At 44.3% G+C, this 22,036-nt stretch overlaps 1 protein-coding gene across 1 annotated transcript in view; it reads left to right on the forward strand.

The window, feature by feature from the left end:
• PKP2 (plakophilin 2) overlaps positions 1–20,642 on the forward strand; it is a 74,149-nt gene extending 53,507 nt beyond the window's left edge. Inside the window, exons 7-13 of the mRNA XM_075940244.1 lie at positions 6,751–6,868; positions 7,802–7,963; positions 8,470–8,643; positions 10,154–10,307; positions 12,157–12,346; positions 17,517–17,604; positions 20,362–20,642. Coding sequence (XP_075796359.1) covers positions 6,751–6,868; positions 7,802–7,963; positions 8,470–8,643; positions 10,154–10,307; positions 12,157–12,346; positions 17,517–17,604; positions 20,362–20,430 — 955 coding nt within the window. The 3' untranslated portion in view covers positions 20,431–20,642. The remainder of the gene's footprint in view (positions 1–6,750; positions 6,869–7,801; positions 7,964–8,469; positions 8,644–10,153; positions 10,308–12,156; positions 12,347–17,516; positions 17,605–20,361) is intronic.
• Positions 20,643–22,036: the final 1,394 nt, after the last annotated feature.

A 22,036-nucleotide genomic window follows, 5' to 3' on the forward strand; every position in this document is an offset into this window, starting at 1 on the left:
CAAAAGAAAGGGCTTGTTGCCTATCAACCAGGCAAATAGAAAAATCTGCCTTTACTATTTAATGAGCTAGTCCAAAGCAGTACTGCATACTTGGCACTGAGCCCAGGGAAACTGTTGTGGATTTGAAAGGTAATCTAGCATGTCTTTCTCTTCATCTGAAAGTACTGCACTTTGCTCTGATTCGGCATCGTTCATTCCCTCAGAAGGGGAACTAGCTGGGTTGGGTAGCCGCTACATAACTGAATGTGTGGTCTTGGGTAGGTCAGTGCATTACTGGCATGACTCTGTCTTTGCAAAAAACAAAAAAATCAGTTTTTAGCACAAGGCTTCTGTGTTCCTTTGCTGCACTTTGAACTCCAGTGAGAATTTGATCTCCCTTTTGGCAGGAAATACCTGTTCAGAAGGGCTCTTCGTGAATCACAGGAGATAAATGCATGGCATTGTACAGAAGATGATTGTTCTGCCGGAGCAGCTGCAGAAGCAGATTTACACAAAGCTGCAGAGAGGCAAAACTGCAGAGCAGGGAGGCTGCTTCCTTATCAGAGCTGTTTGATGCCCTTACTAGTCTGTGGAATGTTTATTTCCCCCCTTCCCCATCTGCCCACTTCTTCTCCATACCACTGCATTCTTTGTTTAAAACAACACAGACCAGGTGCTGAGCATACCACAGCCGCCAATCTTCCTTATTTCAGCAGACCTGTCATGGCTTTTTAAAATCTTTCCTGTGGGTCGCTTTATAATTGCATTGTCCCCCAGCAAAATGCATTTTGATTATTTTGGTTAAGCCCTTAACCTAGGGATTACGCCTGGTCTACACTAGACCAGTCAGATCGGCATAAGGGACACCAACCAGCTACGCAAAATGCATAGCTGGATTCGGCTTTCCTTAAGCCGAGCCACCTCAGCGTCTACACTGCAGGAGGCGAAAGGGAACACATGCTCCCATCAGCTTCCCTTACTCCTCACAGTACAGGACGCCAGCAGGGGCTGCCCTCAGCGTTCAATTTGGGGGGGTCTACACTAGACCTGCTAAATCGAACACTAGAAAATCGACCTCTGGAGGGTTGATCTTCTCCATAGTGTAGACATATCCTAAGATCTGCATTGAGTTCCCATTTGTGACTCAGAATTCCTGTGAGACCTTGGAAGAGTCAAAAGGTTTTCCTGTGCTTGGGTTCCCCATCTATAAAATGCTGCTACTTCATCCTCTCTTCTACACTTTCACTGCCTACGGTATTTAGACATGAAGCTCTCTGGACAGGGTCTGTCTCTCTCACAATATTGTTGTATAGTGCTCAGCACACTGGGGCCTTGATCTCAAATGGATCCTGTAGGTGCTGCTGTAACATTCCACCTCTTTGACCTCTGTTGCAACAGGACCTTTTTACATTATCTTCATCCTCTCAAGTTTCCTTCCACGTGTCCCTGTCTTTTCTGGTCTCCCACCCAGCTTCACCATCCACTCATTTCCTCCTCGTTGTTTCTAGCTCATCCGCTTCCAGTCCAGCACCTTTGTCTGTTACTAAATACATCCCTGAATTCTTGACCCCATGTTGCTGCTGCACTTCAAAACTGGGAGGCATGAAGGGAATGCTGCACTCTGAACTTCCTAAGACATTAGCAAAGCCATTGTCCAGTGACATAGGAAGGCAAGACTCTCATCTTTGGCCTTCACACATCAAGCTTTTCAGTAAAATTTCAGTGACCTTCATTTTCACAGCAAGAGTACAAAACTTCTGTATTGATCTGCATAACAACTGATGCATAGGCCATCAAAGTACAATACAAGCATTCCACAAGGTGTCACAGTGCTGGAAGGGTTGCCCCCAGGTTCGGTTCAACCTTTAATATTTGAAGTACAGTATTTCCTTATTTAACACTGTAGATATGTTTCAGAAAATGATCGTGTTAAGTGAAAACGTGTTATGCGGGGTCAATTTTCCCATTGAAAATAATTGAAAAGGTGGGGATTGCGTTTCAAGTGGTGGTGTCTGTTGGGACCGGGGCATAAGGTTGGGGAAGAAAGGGAACTGAGTCACAGCAGGGAGGGAAGGTGTTTGGCTCTGGGGAAGGGAAGGGGAGAAGAGGAGAGGGAGATTGGGTTGGGAGTATGCACCTGTGACAGGTCTGCCGGGACCCGCACTGTGTCTGGCGAGGGGGAGTCACTGGGGAATGGCGCAGCGAGCGGTGAACTCCCCGCCGCTTTGCAGAGAGGTGGGGGAAGCCCCGTGCAGCCACCAGCAACGGGCCGGCTGGGGAAATCGTATTATTCCGGGGGTGGTTGTGTAATTCAAAAAACGTTCCCTAAAAAAAAAAATCGTGCTATCGCAAAAAACGTGTTAAGTGGGCACGTGTTAAATGAGGAATTACTGTACAGGAAGTCCCCTACTTACAAATGGTTTGTGTTCCAAAAGTTTGTCAGTCAGTTGTTTGGGACAACAAAAAACATTATCCCATAGCAACAATGTTATAAATGGTAGTTTGTTTCCCACGGTAGCCCACAAAAGCCTATTTAACCCATAAAGTAGCTGAAATTAGGGATGTGAACGACTAGCAAATGCTTATCGGATAGTTGACATGCTAGTCAACTAGTTGCTCCTTCTCCCCCATCTCCCTCCCCCCTGCCTGCTTCTATCAGAAAAAGGCAGCAAAGAGGAGGGAAGAAAATAGGGTACTTCAAAGTGGCAGTGCCCAGGCTCCACACGGCGCTGTCGCTTTGAAACACCACATGCAGCTGGGGTCAGGTGGGGACTCCCCTGCTGACCTTGAGCTCCATGCAGCACTGCCACTTTGAAATGCCATGGGAAGCACGGGGGCAGCGGGGGTTTGCTTGAGTTCCCCTGCTGGCCCCATGCTCCCCACAGCACTTTCACCTTTGAAGTGTATCAACATCCCTGGGGGCAGTTGCTGTGGTTCAAAGGCTGAGGCTTATCAACTAATCGAATAGTCAATGCAAATTGCATCGACTATTTGATTAGCCAGTTAATCTGAATTTAACATCCCTAGCTGAAATTCTGTATATTTGCAATGGAAACTGGTAGAAACAGTTTTTTAGTTGACTTTTTTTAATAGTGATGCTTGAGGAAAGGCAGGTTTAATGAGAGGAGGATGAGGAGGCAAGTGGAGATTCTGATGGGAACTTCTGGGCATCCCCCCATGGGCTCTGCTCCTGCAGCCATCCCCATCCCCTGACCACACCACCCTCCACAGGCTCAGCACCAGCTCTGGCAGCCCCATCCCCAGTCTCTGCTCTCCCCACCCTCGCTCCCCATCAGCTGCACCCAGTCCCCGCTCACCAGAAGGTGACAAGCAGCACAAGCATGGGCTAGAGGAGCAGAGGTCAGCCAGTGGCTGGAGAGAAAAGGTAGTTTCCCCTTCGAAGCGCCACTTCTCTCCAGCTGCTGGCTTCTTACTGCCCTCGGCTCCTTTGGAGTCCTCAGGCCAGCACTTGCACTGTTCCATCACCTGTGCCTCTTGCCTGCTCCTCTGAGACTGCAGGTGAGCTTATGTTTGCATGTGTGGCTGTCCATAAGTCGGATGGTTGTAACTTGGGGAGTGGCTGTATTATGCAGTATTCTTTTCTTTCAAAATCTGTCCTTGTTTTATGTTCTAGTAAATCATTTGCTCTAATATGCCCTTCCCATCTCAGGATCCAAACCTGTTTTTACAAAGAATAATTAGTTGGTTTTCCAGAAACATCTTTATGAGATGAAGCATAATCTGTTCTCCTGGGGCGGTGAAGTCATGTGACACCCTTGACTTATAGCACATTGTAAGGCTGCACTCCAGCCTTTGTAAGATTTGGCACTGTTCTAGATCCAAGCACTATGGCTGCTGCTATCAAAAATTCACACATTAGCCTGTTTTGTGTACAGTGATTTTAAACTAGCATGCTGTGGCATAGCACAATTCCGTATCAGCTGGTATGTCTTTGCTGGTAATGGAAATTCCATACTTATCATTCATTATATTTTTAACTCTTACATGCTAGTGAACTATTTTTGATATGCACACACAAGGCTGTTACATACAATTCTCTCTCTGTCTCCCTCTCTGTCAACATAACCAAAAAGGATGACTTATTTCAAGTGTGTTGTGTCAAAGGAAAACTAAATTGCAAAGCAACATGGATGGAAGTTCATGTGAATAAGCTTGGTTTCCAAATGCATTCATTCTGCTCCATATCCTTTCACACAAGAATGAATGAACTCAGATTTAATGGATACTGCTAATAAAGTGTGACCTAAAAGAAAATTGCAGTTACCGCATATCCTTGTTTAAATTGCCTGAATACCACTAGAGGCAAAAAAGCATGAGTGCTGCATTGGCAACATATAAAACACCACATCTGTTTGTTCTACCATGTATAAACACCAGGGAGCTTTGTGGTAGCTCATCAGCTTTATGGCATTAATAATTGTAAACCAATGTAATTTGCCATCTGGTTGTATTAAACTTTTGTGATATATTTGCTGTGTGTGAGTCATTTAAAGGGAAATGTTGCTGCTTTATTTTTGATGACTGATCTTCAGGCTGCATTTTATACTCTTTTCCAACAAAGAATCTGAAATGTGGTGAAGAGTCCAGTCCCTTTCACCAGCAGAATTGCCTGAGGCCTAAATAGTGAGGCTTAGATGTCTGATGTCTGAAATTCAGATCACATTCAGTTATAGAATAAATGTTTTGGCCTCCTGGCTCTCTCCATAAATTGGTAGCTCATTTGGGGCTCAGCTTCCAGTGGGAGTTTTTGGGGGTTTTAACTCACTTTCATAGTTCGTGTTAAGATTATCTCTCACAAACCACAGATCTTCTGGTTGGAAGCTGGGACGGACAGTTGTTCCTTGTGGGTCTATGAGGCAGATGAAATTGTGCAGCATAGATTCAGGAGTACTCTGCGCTGGAATTGGGACAGAAGGGAAAGGTGATGTTACATTGCCTTTGCACCTCCTCTCTTCTGGGACTCTTCAGGAGACCTCTGGGCTTGACTAACTGAGAGTCCAACTCCCACTAGTCTTCGCTGGGCCATAGGAAGCAGGGAAACCATGTCCCCTGTCTCTCCTCTACCTTTCTCTGTCAATAGCAAGGGAGGCCAGTGTAAAGTTTCCTTATAAGCAAAGCCCCTTACACAGAGGGCATGCCCTGGGGTGGAGACACCCACTTGCTGCCTTTAAGCCCCATTTATATAAAGGGACCTTGAAGCAAACAGGGAATCGAGGTTATGTTCCTATACTGGGGAGACTAAAGCAAGTGAGTGTAAATATCCCCCACCTCTCTTTTGCCTATGAGAGCGAAGGGGAACTAAATATTGATAGCTGATAAGCCTTCAAATTCATCAGGTGGTCAAAAAGCAGAGGAGAAAAGGCCAGCAAGGAGAATGCACTTCACCACTGACCAGTCCAACAGTTCTTCATAGCACTGCTGTGGGAACTATAGAGGAGTAAAGGGAGCCTTCCCATTGGGTCTAGCAAAAGCCTAATCTCATGCTTCCTTTTTGCATGCAGCAGCAGCAGCAAAAGTGACTCATCTCCAAGCAACTCCAGGGAAGGCCCACTTCCTGTTCCCTTGTGCCATTCCTATCACTGCTGCTGTAAGCAAACTCTGGGCCTTTTGCCCTCCTGGGCTAAGCTCTCCTTTACACTCACAGAAGCTGTGGGCTTCCCTTCAACACTCGCCAAATTGGGGAAGTTGCTTCTGCAGCAGAATTAATCTCTGGTTCGCCTTTGCTCAGCAAGTGAGGTGAAGAGCAGTCGGAAAAAGTTCACTCTTGCAGTTTTGAAGCTGAGACTTTGAACCTGGTAGAACAGAGTATGGACTCCCACCACCACTCCTGATCTCTGCTTTTAGCCACGAAGAAGCAGAGAGAGGGGCTGGGGAAGGAGGAAATACAATATAAAAATTAACTCTAAAAGTGAATTTGAAAAACAAACTCCTAATTGGGGTTCAGCTCCAAAGGGATGCCTCTATGTAAAAGTGCTAACGTCATTATTTACAGTTTATAGTACACTAGCATGTACATACCAACTAAGTTGGTGCCTCTTTGGATACTAGTGTTGTACAAACACATAGAAAAGAGAATATAAGTAAGAGCAAAGCTAATGGGGTTTGAAGTAATTTGTAGAATCCTCTTTTCAATTCTATACATTTTTTAAAATCAGCCTAATAGATTCTGTTGCTGGAATATAGTTGTCTATTAAATTCTATTAGAAGGATTTTTTTTTAAATCAGTAAAGAGGCTACTTGAATTTGGCCTCATAACTAAGACTTTAAATTGCAATGAGCTAAACAAGTGTGCGGAGTTGTCTTAGGATGAGTTATGGAATTGGGGAATAAGTAGTTAAAATGCTAGGTGTAGGGAAAGGAGTGGCTTTCCATTATAACACCTAAGTTTGTACAGATGTTGCAGAATTTCTTATCACGTATAACTATAGATGAGTGGTCATGGTAAAAGGGTTGGTTCAGTTTCTGGGTGGGAGGTTTGATGCAGGTCTTATTCTATACAAATAGATGCATCTGTTCCTCTGCAGTATGTAATATTGTGTGGTTTAGATGACAACTTTAATTAGAAGCCATGTTTTGTTACTTGCTGACTTTTTTGATTATCCAGTGTCTGGTGACACCTAGCAGAGGAGTCCAGTCATAGCCCCACAGTGTCAGTATCTTTTCTACTGTTGGGCCAAAGGGTAAAAGGGATACAAAAAAAGTGACCTTACAAATAAATCTCTTCTTACCAATGTATTCTGTTCTGAACAGAAACTTGAGTTCTGCTGGACCAGAAGGAAGGAAAAAGATGAGAGAATGTGATGGATTGATTGATTCTCTTGTGTATTACATCCAAGGAACCACTGCAGACCACCAGCCTGATGATAAGGTACTTCTTCAGAATCAAAGGATTCTGCACCAAGACTAACTGGGAGGAAAAAACAACCAAACCATTCACTTCTTAGAGACAGATGGAAATGTTTGTGAAGGAACATCACATTTTCACTAAGCAGAGATGAAATGTCAGATAAGACTTTTTTCATGGAGGGGTTTATTATTGCGTCTTATGAGGATAACACACAGAGTACAAAGAGTACAGTTTTCAAAAATCGTTCAGTGAGTATAATCAAGTGCCCCATATTTATAAAAGGGATTTAGAGGTAGATATTAAATGTCTTTAGACATCTAAAGGTGTAAATAGGTACGTAGTGGGAATTTAAAAGCACCCCATGGCTTTTGATGGCCTAATCACTATTGTTTAGTTCTTCTATAGGGGTATGTCTAGACTACATGCCTCTACCGGCAAAGGCATGTAAATTAGACTACCTGACATAGTCAATGAAGCAGGAATTTAAATATCCCCCATTTCATTAAAATAAAAATGGCTGCCACACTGTGCTGGCTCAGCTGATCATCAGCACAACGCGGCAGTCAAGACACGGATCGGTCGACGAGGAAAGCCTTTGCCGACCGATCCTTTATGCCTCGTGCAATGAGGTTTACAGGATCAGTTGGCAAAGGCTTTCCTTGACGACCGATCCGCGTTTTGACTGCCATATTGTGCCGACGATCAGCTGAGCCAGCACAGCGCGGTGGCCATTTTTATTGTAATGAAGCAGGGGATATTTAAATCCCCGCTTCATTGACTATGTCGGGTAGTCTAATTTACATGCCTCTGCCAGCAGAGGCATGTAGTCTAGACATACCCTAGGTGACCAGGAATGCAAAGGTTAGCCATGTAAGATCCTGAATCAAACCTTCTGCCTATATCGTCTCCAACACATGCAAAGCTATAATGGCATTTACTTCTTCATTATTTTAGGCCACAGAAAACTGCGTGTGCATCCTGCATAACCTCTCCTACCAGCTAGAGTCAGAGCTTCCTGGCAGTTACAGCCAAAACATTTATATGCAAAGAAGAAATTCTCCTACCAATGATAAAAGCATGGGTTGCTTTGGAACACGCAGCAAGAAAGTGAAAGTGGTAATGTGTGAATTTATTATACTTTGAATTTTTCGGTAGTTCTAGCATGGATGCTGGTGAATGGTGATCTGATGATAGCTGCAATAAACCTGTAGTCCTTTGCGGTTAACACTTGTTTATCAGTGTGAGCCAACCAATCTCATTTCAAAATGAATAACGCTTCACTAGAAGCACGTAGGTTTGTGAGGCACTGTTGTTAGTATTACGTCTGATGTCCCAATATTTTAAATACTTACCTTTTATAAACCATTGTTTGAGCCCACAAAATATTTTAGTCTGTCATATCTGGGAGTCTGAAGAGCCATGCAGTTGACTTGATTCTGTTTTTATACCATTTTTGCACTCATTTAATTCTCTTGACTTCCATGAGGGGTTACTCCTGATTGACACCAGTAAAAATAAAAGCAAAATCAGGCTACGGTTACAGAATGCATGCTTTAGATTGTGTTGCACTGCGTCATCTACATTCTCCAGTTCTAAAGGTTTGATCTGTTTTACATGTTTAGAAGCAACAAGATATTCTGCTACGTGAGGAAAAGAGCAATCCCAAAGGTGTAGAATCACTCTGGCATTCCACACTTATTAGGATATATCTCTCCTTAATAGCAAAAAGTACAAGAGACTTCACCCAAGAGGCATCTTTGGGAGCTCTCCAGAACCTCACCGCAGGTAGTGGACCAGTAAGTTATCCTGTTTCATGCTTCATGGTTTTTTTTTTCTTTAATTTTAGATATGCGGAGACTAGGGCCGAAATGTGAAATATTTACAGCTTTCAACTCAGACCCCTATTTTGAAGTTGCAAGTTCATAAGTTGGTCAGTGAGAGTGAAACTTGATACATGGACATGAGGAGGGCCTGGCTTAGAATTGTGAACATTTTCTTCTTGGCACATTAAGGGGCAGTTCCTTCTCTGTATGTTCCTCTTTCTATGTAAAAGGCTAATTAGTTGGGATGGGGATGAAGACATGGGAGTATATAGTATTGATATCATAGAATACTAGTATACTAGGACTGGAAGGGACCGTCTTCTAATAATATAGTTATTACTTTATGAAGCTCCTCAAGGAGCAAAGAACTCCCTCTGGCACACGCATAGCCACAGTATTTCTAATGTGTCATCAGTTGACACTTTTCTAGTGTATGCCACTGACTAGCCAAACAATCCCAGGATTTGGTGGTGCAAAAGGGATTTAGAGCTGCAATTGCATCACCCATCTCTCCATTCCTAGCTTCCACATAGTTCATGATCTGGGCTAATATCACAAACATTCCTGAAAATGATCAATAGGTTACTTGGGATGTGAAAGGTTAACCGGTGGGGGCTGGAGTAGCTCTCCACCCACCATGGGGAGAGGGTTGCTCCAGCCCCGTGGGGGCCCGCTGTGGATAGGGGTTGCACCAGTCACCTGGACCAGCCCCTGTCCATGGTGGACCTGGGTGCATCACAGGCAGGGGCTGCTCCCTGGGCTGGAGCAGCCCCTGCCTGCAGCTTAAGTACCTTTTCTCCCCCTCTCCTCCAGCCCACTCTCCTTTAATAGTTTAACTAGTTAACCAACATGTTTCACCAGTAATGAATTAGTCAGGCTTTTACATCCCTATAGGGTACCACGTTACTGCATCACCTGTGCTTTTAAAAACATGAACGGGATGGCCCATTATAAAACCAGCTTCCCTCACATTTAACACATCATTGATATCAAAAGCTAAGTGTGGGATGCTTCCAACCAACTCAGTTAGCTTCATTAGCACCAGCACTACAATTGACAGGTTTGGTTTTGTGGTGTTTCCCCCATCCCTTCTTTTTCTGTTATAAATTCAGAGAGTCCCCCTTTTTACCCTCCTTCATTGCTGGAGGAGTAACGGTAGTCCGAATTAGGGGCTTTAGTTCGAACTACCTAGCCCGTGCCGCGTGTAGCCATAGGCAGGGAGTCCGAAGTATGGGGCATTTAAAAATGGTGGCGCCCAGGAACATGCAAATAAAGCCCGGGATATTTTAATCCTGGGCTTCATTTGTAAGTTTAAATTACTACATTAGCCACCCTAGTTCGAACTAGGGTGGCTACTGTAGACATACCCTAAGGTGTCACAGAATTACTCGTTTTTAAAAAAAATGAGAACTTAATGTGATGGTTGTTTACACAGCTGTACAGTCGTAACAGTGGCTCATTAAAGTTGTCTGCCTTATGACAGATGCCGTTTTCAGCAGCTTATACTGTGGTCCAGAAGGCAAATGGCCTTCAGAATATTCGATACATGCTGCATGTAAGCAATCCAAATGTAAGGAAGACAGCTGTTTCATTGCTCCGGAACTTGTCTCGCAATGCCTCTCTGCAGAGTGAAATAGGTGAGCAAAGGGGTAATGTTTTCTTTCAGATTTTCTCTCTGTCTCTCCTTTATTTTCAGTTTTCCTTCTATTCTATTTTCTTTCTTTCTTTTTAAGAAAAGATTTGATTTGTGAATTTAACAGAGTTAGGGCCCAATGCTTGCAGTCTTTTTTCGGGTAGAGCTCCCATTGGCTGAAATATAGGTTTTGTCCAAGTGAGGACCATAAGCTCAGATTCTCTCTGAATAACGGTATTATGTTTTTCTCATCGGTATCTTTTCAGAAAAGGTTAAAGGAAAGAACTTTTTGGAGTTTTGGAGAGGGAAGATAGTTTTGTATTTAAAGCAATTCATACTCTCACAGGTTTACTATGGAGTAATTAACCCCTATATTTGGCACTTTGAATGTAGCCAGTAGCTGTCAAGGTCACTGTTATGTTGCCAAATATTCTCATTGTGGCCTTTACCCACTGGCACTACTGTAAGGCCTTGTCTACACTGGCATGTCTGCTGGCAAAACTTTTGTCATTCAGAAGCACTGTTCCCTATAAGCTAGGCACTTGTGCAGCCACTTAAAAGAAATTCAGATGCCACCCACATGATTAGCAGAGCACTCACAGCTAGGTTTTTTATTTCTATTGGTGCGCATGAAAAAAATATACCACACATAGATGGAAAACATCCACACATAGATGGAAAAGATTAGCAGGAACATTGTTCAAGGATGTGAAAAGACATACCTGGAGGGAGTAAGTTTTGCTGGCAAAAGTGGTAGCATGCATAGCACTATGTCAGAGGGAGATATAGCTACTGCCACTTGTTGAGCTGGTTTTATTATGTTGATGGGAGAGCTCTCTCCCATTGACATAATGCATCTATACGAGCATTCTTACAGTGGCACAGTAGAATAACACTAGGTCACATCTATGCATGTGTGTTTAGAATCAAGCTGTTGTTTGTGCTACATGTGTGTTCTATCCCTTTCCCCATCCTTTGTCTCTTGTCTATTTGGATCAGAAGCTTTTCGGACAGAGATCATCTGCTACTCTGTGTTTACTCAGTACCTAGCACAGTGGGGTCCAGTCCTCAAGTACTGAGACTAAGTGAAGCACTAAAGTAATAAACATGATTTGATGTACGGATGCAAGAGACTCCCCGCCCACTTTACCAATGCAGCCCAGTGAATCATTTAACTCAATATCTTAAGCATATTCTATTGTAGGGATCCATTCTGCATATTGCTGTGCATATCTTAATAAGTACAGAGTACCCAGAATTCCCACTGTTTTGTTCTCAAGTCAGAATTTGGTTTCAAGCATTTTTCTGAAAGGTACTTCAGCACTTGCATAACTTTAAGTATATTTGATATTCAGCCCATGCTTAGTTGCTTTTCTGAACTGGGATTGGTTTATACACATTCTTAACTCAAGGCCTTGAATTGGAGTTCAAAATGCTCATGTGATCAGGCCCATAATGTATATCTCATAGCGCAGAATTGATACACTAACATAAATTTTTTATAATCAATCCAAAAACATTTTATAAGAGTTAGTGAAATGACCCCTGTTTAGATGGGTTGGAGCAAAATATAATTTATATTAATCTGTCTCAGACTGGGCGGGGAGGGGGCCGTTTTCAAAATATACTATAGGGAGGAAATATCAGCCCAACAATATTTACAGATAGACATTATTATACCCACAATTAAATATAAAATACAATCATGAACTTTCTTCTGAAGTAACAGCCCACCTGCTAGTGGACATCCAGTAACATAGGTAGAGTAAATCTGGTGTTAATGTGTTACGTGTACAAAGCAGAACTTATGGTATATTTGTAACTGAATTCCTTGTTTCCCTTTCATCCTCTAGCCAGAAACGTCTTATCAGATTTGGTCTCCATACTTCCTGACTCTGTCCCAGGGTCAGATGTTACCAGTGAGACCACAGCTTCTACCTGCTACACCTTGTACAACCTGACCCATAACAGTTCCCAGAATGCACGGCTTCTCCTAAATACAGATGGCATACCAAAGATAATAAACATCAGCATGAGTGACAGGTGAGCTATTTTAAAGATCTCCCTCCCCAAGATAAAAGAACAACATCATTCATTGGAAAAATATAAGTAGAGAGGTAGCCGTGTTCGTCTGATGTTGCAAAAACAAAGGGAAAAACTATGTAACCCTTTGAAGACTAACAAGATGGTTTAATAAATGATGAGCTTTCATGGGCCAGACCCACTTCCTCGGATCATATTCTGAAAGAGAATTGGCATGACCATATATACCAAAGGAATACAATGAAAAAAGTGAAGACATTATTAAACTGACAAATCAGATTTAGAACAGAATGTGGGGCGAGGGAGAGGGAGGGAGGGAATAGCTATTTATAAGTCAATCAGGGGTGTTAAGTGGGGAAGCTGTCTTTATAATGTGTAAGATAATTAGCATCTTTGTAAAGGCCCATTCGTAAAGTATCAAATTTAAGCATGAATGAAAGTTCTGACTATGTCCAGGTAGGCTGAAATGCAAACTGACAGATTTTTCCTTGTGAAGATGTCTTGATGTCTAATTTGTGGGCATTAATTCTTTGGCAAAGTGTCTGAGAGTCTGTCCAATATACATAGCAGAAGGACTCTGTTGGCACATGATGGCATAAATTGTATTTCTGGATGAGCAGGAATATGTGTCCTTGATCGTATAACTGATGTGGTTAGGTCCAGTGATGGTGTCACCAGAGTAAATATGTGGACAAAGTTGGCAACAGGGTTTCTTGCAAGGGAAAGTTCTAGGGTTGGTATTAATGTGGTATGACCTGTGGTGGTTGGTAAGAATCTTCCTGAGGTTAGGTGGTTGTCTATAGGAGAGTATGGGTCTGTCCCCTCTCACACTTCACCAAAGAATTAATGCCCACAAATCAGACATCTTCACAAGGAAAAACCTGCCAGTTTGCATTTCAACCTACCTGGACATAGTCTTAACGACCTTATTACATGCATCTTACTTCAAAGAGACTTTAACATCAGATTACAGAGAGAAACTTCAGAACTTTCATTCATGCTTAAATTTGACACTTTACGAATGGGTCTTAACTTAACAAAGATGCTAATTACCTTACACATTTTCATTGTATTCCTTTGGTATATATGATCATGCCAATTCTCTTTCTGAATATGATCTGAGGGAAGTGGGTCTGGCCCACAAAAAGCTCATCACCTATTAAACCATCTTGTTAGTCTTTAAAGCGCTACATAGTTTTTCCTTTTGTTTTGGAAAAATATAAGTTCAGGGAATATACTGTCTAAATAATAATTGAGTAATGTGACTTAAATCAAATATCATTTGTAAAACAATGAAGTCCTTTTTTATAACTCCAGCTTTTTAAGTGCTTCCTCAAAAGGTGATATGCTATGGCTGTGCTGACACTGCACACCACTAGTGTGTCAGGTAGGATGTGTGTAGATAGGGTTGCCAGGTGTCGAGTTTTTGACCAGAGTGCCCGTTCAAAAAGGGTCCCTGGCAGCACCAGTGACAAGTCATTAAAAGTCCAGTCAGTGGTGCAGCAAGGCTTCCTGCCTGCCCTGGCTCCACACAGCTCCAAGAAGTAGCCAGCATGTCCAGCTCCTAGGGGCAGGGGTAGCTGAGCAGCTCTGTGCGCTTCCACCACCCCAAGCGCTGACTCCTCAGCTCCATTGACTGTGAACTGCAGCCAGTGGGAGCTACATGGGCAGCGCCTACGACAGAGAGCAGCACTCAAACCCCCCTGGCTGCCCCTGGGCCTAGGAGACGGAGAGCCACATGGAGCTAGGACAAGCAGGGATGCAGCCTTAGCCCCCCCTGCACCGCCAGTTGGGGATCTGTTGGCACCCCAACCCTCTGTCCCAGCCTTGAGCTCCCTCCTATACCCTAACACCCTCCGGAAGCCTGCTCCCCCATCTGGCACCCCAGCCCTCTACCCCAGCCCTGCGTACCCTCCAGCACCTGAAACCCCTCATCTCCAGCCCCACCCAAGAGCTCGCCTCCTCTAGCTGGAGCTTAGAGGCCCCTCCCAGACTGTGACCCTCTCTCATTTCTGGACCCACCCCAGAGCCTGCCTCCCCAGCTGAAGCCTTCACCTACTCCCGCACCCCACCTCCTTGCTCCAGTACTGGGAAAGTGAGTGTGGAGGTGAGAGTGAGTGATGGAGGGAGGGGGAATGGAGAGGGTATGGGGGAGGGCTTGAAGAAGGGTAGGGGCAGGGCATTAGAGAAGGGGTAAGGGAGGGGTGTTTGGTTTTTACAATTAGAAAGCTGGCAACCCTGCTGGCAGGGGCAATGCTGTGGGGAAAGCTCCGGCTGCTCCCTGGGGCAGGGAAAGGCTCCAGCTCGGAGTGCGGGGGATATTACACTGGTAGGAGTAGGCAGGAGAGATGCTGCTAGAGCATGTAGAGAGCTATGGAAGTAATTCACAGTGTTCAGGCATACCTTTACTCTACTAGCCTAAGCAGCTTCTCACATTTACACTGCATTTTATACCTGTACAAAGGGCATGCAACATACAGACTCTATGGGTATGTCTACACTACAAAGTTAATTCGAACTAACGGACGTTAGTTCGAATTAACTTTGATAGGCGCTACACTAGCGCCTAGTTTGAACTTACTAGTTCGAATTAAGGGGTGTGTAGCCCCTTAATTCAAACTAGTGGGAGGCTAGCCCTCCCCAGCTTTCCCTGGTGGCCACTCTGGCCAACACCAGGGAAACTCTATTGCCCCCCTCCCGGCCCCGGACCTCTTAAAGGGGCATGGGCTGGCTACGGTACCCATGCCAGGTGCAAGCCTGCCAGCACCCAGCTAGCAGACCCTGCACCTGGAACAGCTCGAGCCAGCCACCCGATGCCCCCCAGCCCTCCCCCTCTTCCCGGGACCAGGCTGGCGGCTCCCAGGAGCTTGCTGGGACCGCAAGAGGCGGGCACCCGCCTGGTCTAGTGCGGAAATCATGGACCTCCGCACTAGGCACAGGAAAGTGGCCGTCTAGGGCAGGAGAGCTGCCAGCCTGGCCACCCAGGAGCAGGTGTGCATGAAAATCAAGGTGGTCCACTGAGACCCCCGACCCTGAGCCCTGAGCTTACAATGGCCGTCCTGGGTCAGACCAAAGGTCCATCTAGCCCAGTAGCCTGTCTGCCGACAGCAGCCAACCCTAGGGACCCTGGAGGGAATGGACCGAAGACAGTGACCAAGCCATTTGTCTCGTGCCATCCCTTTCCAGCCTTCCACAAACTTTGGGTAGGGACACCACTCCTACCCCCTGGCTAATATCACTCCATGGACCCAACCTCCATCACTTTATCTCACTTCTCTTTAAACTCTGTTCTAGTTCTAGCCTTCACAGCCACCTGCAGCAAGGAGTTTCACAGGTTGACTCTTTGCTTTGTGAAGAACAACTTTCCGTTACTAGTTTGAAGTCTGCTACCCATTCCTTTCCTTTCCTTTGGTGTCCTCTAGTCCTTCTATTATGGGAACTAATGAAGAACTTTTCTTTATGCACCCTTTCTACCCCACTCATGCTTTTATAGACCTCTATCCTATCCCCCCTCAGTCTCCTCTTTTCTAAGCTGAAAAGTCCCAGTCTCTTTAGCCTCTCTTCATATGGGACCTGTTCCAAACCTCTGATCATTTTAGTTGCCCTCCCCTCTCCCACCATCTCTCTTCCCCCCTCCCACCTCCTTTTCCCAGTCTCCCCGAGTTTTGTTCAATAAAGAGAGATTCTATTTTTGACCACACGTTTTCTTTATTTTGTACATCAGGAAGGGGGGCTAGGGAAGGGTAAGTGGAAGGAGGTGAGGGAGGAATGGGGTACGCGCCCCTGATGGGGAGGACTGGGCTGGCTCTGCAGGCTTCTCAGGGTGGAAGTTCTCCTGCAGCCCCCCGATTGCCCCCTCCCCTCGGATGGCAGCTTGTGGCAAGTGCAGCCGGGGTGATGGCCGAGTGCTGTGATGTTCCGCGTGTGGGCACTCAGGGCACTCCAAGCCAGGACTGCTTTGCAAGCGGGGAACCCTGAGAACTGTCTGTCCAGGGTGGGGGTCAGGTCCCTTTAAGCACAGCCCTTGGCTAGCCTGAGACAGCATCTCCACGCTCTAAGTCCTCATCTGATGCCCTGCCGGCACTGCTTCCGGCCATCCTTAACCTCTGTTCAGGGTCCACTCTGTGTGGACATGCTAGTTCGAATTAGCAAAACGCTAATTCGAACTAGTTTTTAAGTCTAGCTGCGCTAATTCGAATTATCTTAGTTTGAATTAACTAATTCGAACTAAGTTAGTTTGAATTAGCGCTGTAGTGTAGACATACCCTATCAGGCACAGATAATAGCATGTAAACATGCTATTATAGGAAATTCATCTGTTGAAGGATTAAGTCTTTTATATAAATAAATCTCTTTGTGCCAGCCCCTCTCTCACAAGGGTAAAACTCACAGGACCCTCCTTAAATCAAAGCCCCACTTTAATCCTTACTATGGGGTTTAACTAGTACAAAGGGCCTTCAATAGGACTACTGTGCTGCAGTGTCTTTCAGCCTTAAGCTATGTCTAGACTGCAGGCTTTTTGTGCAAGAAGCATTTGTTGGGAGAGATCTTCTGCAAAAACGTCTTGCGCAAGAGCGCGTCCACACTGCAAAAGCGCATCGAAAAAGCAATGCGCTTTTGCGAAAGAGAGCGTCCAGACTGCATGGACACTCTCAAAAGTAAGCAGTGATTGCTATGCACAGAATGGCCACCAGGGCACCTGTGCTTTTTCCTCTTTCCTCCTTTTTACGCAAAAAAAACCCTCTTCTCCGTCCACACATGCCTTTTTGTGAAATAACTCTTTCGCAAAAAGGCTTCTTCCTCGTAGAAAGAGGAATACCAATTACACAAAAAACCCCTCTGTTCTTTTGATTCTCTTGCGTAAAAACGCACTTGAGGTATGGATGCGCCATTTTCCCGCAAAAGCTCTGTAGTATAGCCATAGCTCAGTGAACACCCCTTAGAGGTGGAGAGTTCAGACAAGTTTCTTGGGAATATCATCACAACCTAGCTAAAGCAGGGAGATGCATTCCCTATGCTACGTTAGGTGGCAGGGAGTGGGGGACTCCGCTCTTGTCAGGGAAATGAAAGGGGAACTGATCATAAACAAGCATGTCTTTAAGCCTGAGCACACATTGTGTTCACACATGGGTAAGTCAAATGTCTTATATTTAATTTTTACACATTGCAGCAATGCACTCAGCAAAACTAGCAAAGCTGCCTCAATCCTCCTGTACTCCTTGTGGTTACACACTGATCTCCACAGTGCCTACAAAAAGGTAAGCCCTGAGCTAGTGCAGACATTGCATCTGCCTGCAGATTCAACTGCTCGGGGAGGGGGGGGGTTCTTTGTGCAGTTTGTGGTATGTAATGTCCTTTATTTAGAACACGTGTAGAACATCCAATAGGTCTGCCTTGCTGCTAACAAATCCATGGTGTTGATCACACTGGGAAGATTTGTAGTCTTAATTTGGTGTTTGTGTGCTGGTTTCTGCTAGATAACAAGTGCCCTCAAGCTCCCTTGAGTATTCAGATCACCTCTGTTTTGGGCTCCCTGTATGCTGCCAGAGTTGATGTGGATGCTATTGCTTGTTGTTGCAGTAGTACAGGTGGGGGGTGCTATACATCAGCAGGTGTGTCTGCAGCACCTGCTGAACTAATCTGATATGGAGGGAATAAGATAGCAACCAAAATGGCAGGTGGGGTGCCACCATCTGTTCTGGGCTTTTTTATTTGCTTATTTGAAGCCCGGGTCTTATATTGTGTCCTTTTCTAGGGCTTATCTACACTGAATAGTTTTGTCAATAAAGGTTATGTCAACAAACAGCCAGCCCTTCTGTTAAATTGCTGTTGCATGTCTACACTGTGCTCCTTGTGTGGATATGCTCCAGTGACACTAGCAGCTCTTGCATCGACACAGAGAGCAGTGCATTGTGGTAGCTATCCCATTGGTCGCAGGGTGCTTTGGGAAGGGTTTGGAATGCCTCATGGGGCAGGTACAGCATTACACTATGCAGTTTTCTCAGTCCCATCATTCCATGGGCATCCTATTAGATTGCCAGTCACTTTTTAACTAAAGCATGCCTTTTGCCAACACAGCTGTGTAGCGTAGACAAGGCCTAGAGAGCTGCACCACTGTAAAGTCACCCAGGTAAACTCGCTACATTGAAGGAAGTCTTCTGTCTGCACAATAAAGCAACCCCAATGAGGGTGGTAGTTATATTGACAGGAGAGCATCTCTTACTGACAGCATTGACCACAGCAGCACTTCCATGGGTGTGACTTCTGTCAATGAAGAGTGTGTTATTTTTCCATATCTTTGAGTGACATATGTTTTACCAGCATAAGAGCCATTGTAGACGTAGCCTTACTCCTATTCAAAGGGAATGGCAGGTGAACAAGAGCTGACCAAATTAAACAACAGGAAGCAGTCAAAACAGAATTGGCCAATACTCTACTCTTGTTTTTCCACTTGTAGCCTCGGCAGTTACTATTTTCAACCCACCAAAGGGGAGCACTTAAATCTCTTGAGTTGCTTGCCTCTTCCCTGTATTTCTTTAAAATGTCCTCATTTCTTCCTGCTGCTTAGAACTTTCGCCTTCTGTAATTCTCAGGAAGTCAAATGAACCCAGCTTTCCAAGATTTATGGCTTTATTATCTAGTGCAGCTCTTGAGAAAAGAGGGAGCTCCCTCATGAAGTAGGGTTTATGAGTCAGAAATGTAATGTAGTTCACTGGGGAGTGGCCAAGCAATCTGATCAAAGATAGCATTCTTCTCTTGCATAGCCTCCGCAACAAGGAGGGCTAAGCATTGTAAACCACACTCCGGATGGTGAGTTTGGCATTCCTCTGCCTCATGAGTTATTGTCTGCAGTGCTGCCCCACAGCCATGGGATGGAAAGGAAACTAGGTCAAGCCAGCACATACCTGTGGATACTCTGGATGAGCTAGCGACTACTCTGTTAAGCTTAGCCCATGGTCCACTTGGTCTATGATCAAGTGGAGAAGAAGGCCAGTGCAGCAAAGAACTCCTGAATATACTTAGAATATTAGATTTTCTTTCTCACTGATGCTTCCAAAAGCTATAAGTCTGTAGTTTTTTTGTGCTCCCTGGAACTGCTGATCATCCATTCGTGTCAAGGACCAGTACCACGCCTGTCCAAGGGTGCGTGAGTTACCATAGCAAAGCGGTGATGAAAGACCAGCTCTGATGACACACCCCAGTCCACAGGAATGATTCCTTCCATGCAACAAGCAGGTCTTTGAGTTGTGGCTGCCTGCTGTTTCCTGTCTGAAAATAGGGCATCAGTCAACCACAGATGTAGTAAGTTGGTTTAATGTATTACAGCTCTCCAGGCAGACTTAAAAATAATGGCATCTCATCTAAGTTCTGGCAGACAAGTCTACTGCACAAGGCTTTTCCATCACAGCAGCTAAAAGCAAAGTGCACAAGCAGACAAAATGCAAAAAGTTTTCATCATAAAACAGTTAGCATTAAAACACGGTGTTCGTTAATTCACAGTGTGCCAGTACTGTACACATTGCAATATATGTATCTTGCAAACCAGAAATCTAGCTTATGGAGTAAGGTGCTGTAACTGATTTACCTTTAGCAGTGGTCTCCATTGTGTACAGTCACAAATTCATTACAGTGTCACAGAGGTAAGATGAAAGTGGATAACCTGAATTTTTGAAAGTCACTAGTAGTTTTTGTGCCCAAATTGAAACTCCTTTGAAGGAGCCTGGTTTTCAGAAGCTGCGGAGCATTGTCCTGTTAAAAATCAATCCCTTTTAAGGTGTCTTAGATAGGGCAATGAAAAATAGAGGCACCCAAAATCAATGCTCATTTTTGAAAAATTAGGCTGCCAGAGAAGCAAAAGGAATTACATGACCAAATAAGATCAAATCAAATCTTAGATCATCCTTTTATAATAACATACTTTGTCTGCAGCTGACAGTTGACCTTTGTCCTATGTATTCCCTTTGTTTTCAAAATTGTCATTAACGCTAATTAGACATTTTTGTTTCTTTCCAAAGGCTCAATTTAAGAAGATAGTTTTCGTCAATAACCGGACAACGAGAGCATATAACTCACTCAAAGACTAAGTCAAGCTACAAATATAGAGAGACTGTGGATTTGTATAATTATCTCCTCAGTATCAACCTAGCCACCGTGAACTATGAAGTATCTGACAAAACAGAGACTGCTTTTGTATGCCACTTGGATGACCAGAGGAGAGCTGCTGCTGCTCTCCTGCCTTTACCCTGCATCACACTGTTCTGAGTGTACTTCAAAATATCAATCGCCAAAGATGGTATTGTTAGGCATTCCTAGTGCAAATTTTTTTAAACTTACTATACTAGCCAGTGTTTCAAACAATAGGCAATTTATACTGGGAGGTTTGAAATTCTGACCTGCAACAAATTCTTTGTAGGTCACTTTTTAAACATCAAATTCTCTAGGGGATAAATTTCAAGTATGATACTCAGGGAATAATGTTTTATTAGCAGCAGTTATAGTCTTCCTTTCATTATGCATGCACAGCACTAAAAATTGATCTGCACTCTGTGTGAAATGGAACTGAATATACAGAAAGATGTTTTACCACATGCATTTTTAAATGCACCCAGAAAGTTAGAAGGGGCGTTTTTTTTAGGGGAGGGGTGTTTGTCTTTGTTTTGGGGTTTTTTCTATTTTTTGGATTCATGTGTTCAGTAGCTCATCAGTCTCTTTTTTGCTTTGAGATCTCAGCAGCAATAGCAATATTGACAAATCAGCAATGCAGATTTATCCCACTTTTCCTCCCCGCTTCCCTTTGGCTGGCACCAGAATTTTTGGTCGTGTTTCAGAAAGAGATTTAAATAGCCTCCATAAGTGTCAGGACCATTGGGCTGAACTAGAATGTGTCACTCATTGCTAATTAGGCTTAAGCACTGATTTTGATTAATGGACAAGTTTGAGAAACATTCAGTTTTTAAAAAAAACTTGTGCGGATAGCTAGAAATGGTAACGAGAGTAGAGATTGGTCCCTTATCTTTATTACTAAGGATTGTTGGTTAGGAGTTCACCTGAATGAGGAAAACATTCAGTGCCCTTTTAAACAAGAACTGTCTCCTAACAGATTTTTCTTAACTTTCTTTAAGCCACATCTGATCTTTAATGTATAAAACTCTATAGGCCAGATTATCAACTGGCATAATTGGTGGCACTCCATTGAAGGCATTGGAGCTTCACTGAATTTATGCTGAGAATCTGGCCTTACCTATTTCTAATATCCTTTTGCCTAGTCATCACCTTCACAGCTCCTTCACTGCCAGGCACAGGAGCTGTTACCATGGCCCTGAGCCACCAAATGATCCCTCAACATTATGGAAACCCTCAGCAGAAACTCTTTTGTGCCACATTGTGGCGAGGTCCGTACTGTCCGTCCCTACGGCACCCCCCCTTCTCTTAGGGTATGTCTACACTACCCTCCTAGTTCGAACTAGGAGGGTAATGTATGCATACCGCACTTGCTAATGAAGCCCGGGATTTGAATTTCCCGGGCTTCATTAGCATAAGCGGGGAGCCGCCATTTTTAAATCCCCGCTGCTTCGAACCCCGTGCTGCGCGGCTACACGGGGCTCGAACTAGGTAGTTCGGACTAGGGTGCCTATTCCGAACTACCGGTACACCTCATTTCACGAGGAGTAACGGTAGTTCAGAATAGGA

The sequence above is a fragment of the Pelodiscus sinensis genome, chromosome 1 (assembly GCF_049634645.1).
Source record: "Pelodiscus sinensis isolate JC-2024 chromosome 1, ASM4963464v1, whole genome shotgun sequence".
Lineage (NCBI taxonomy): Eukaryota > Metazoa > Chordata > Testudines > Trionychidae > Pelodiscus > Pelodiscus sinensis.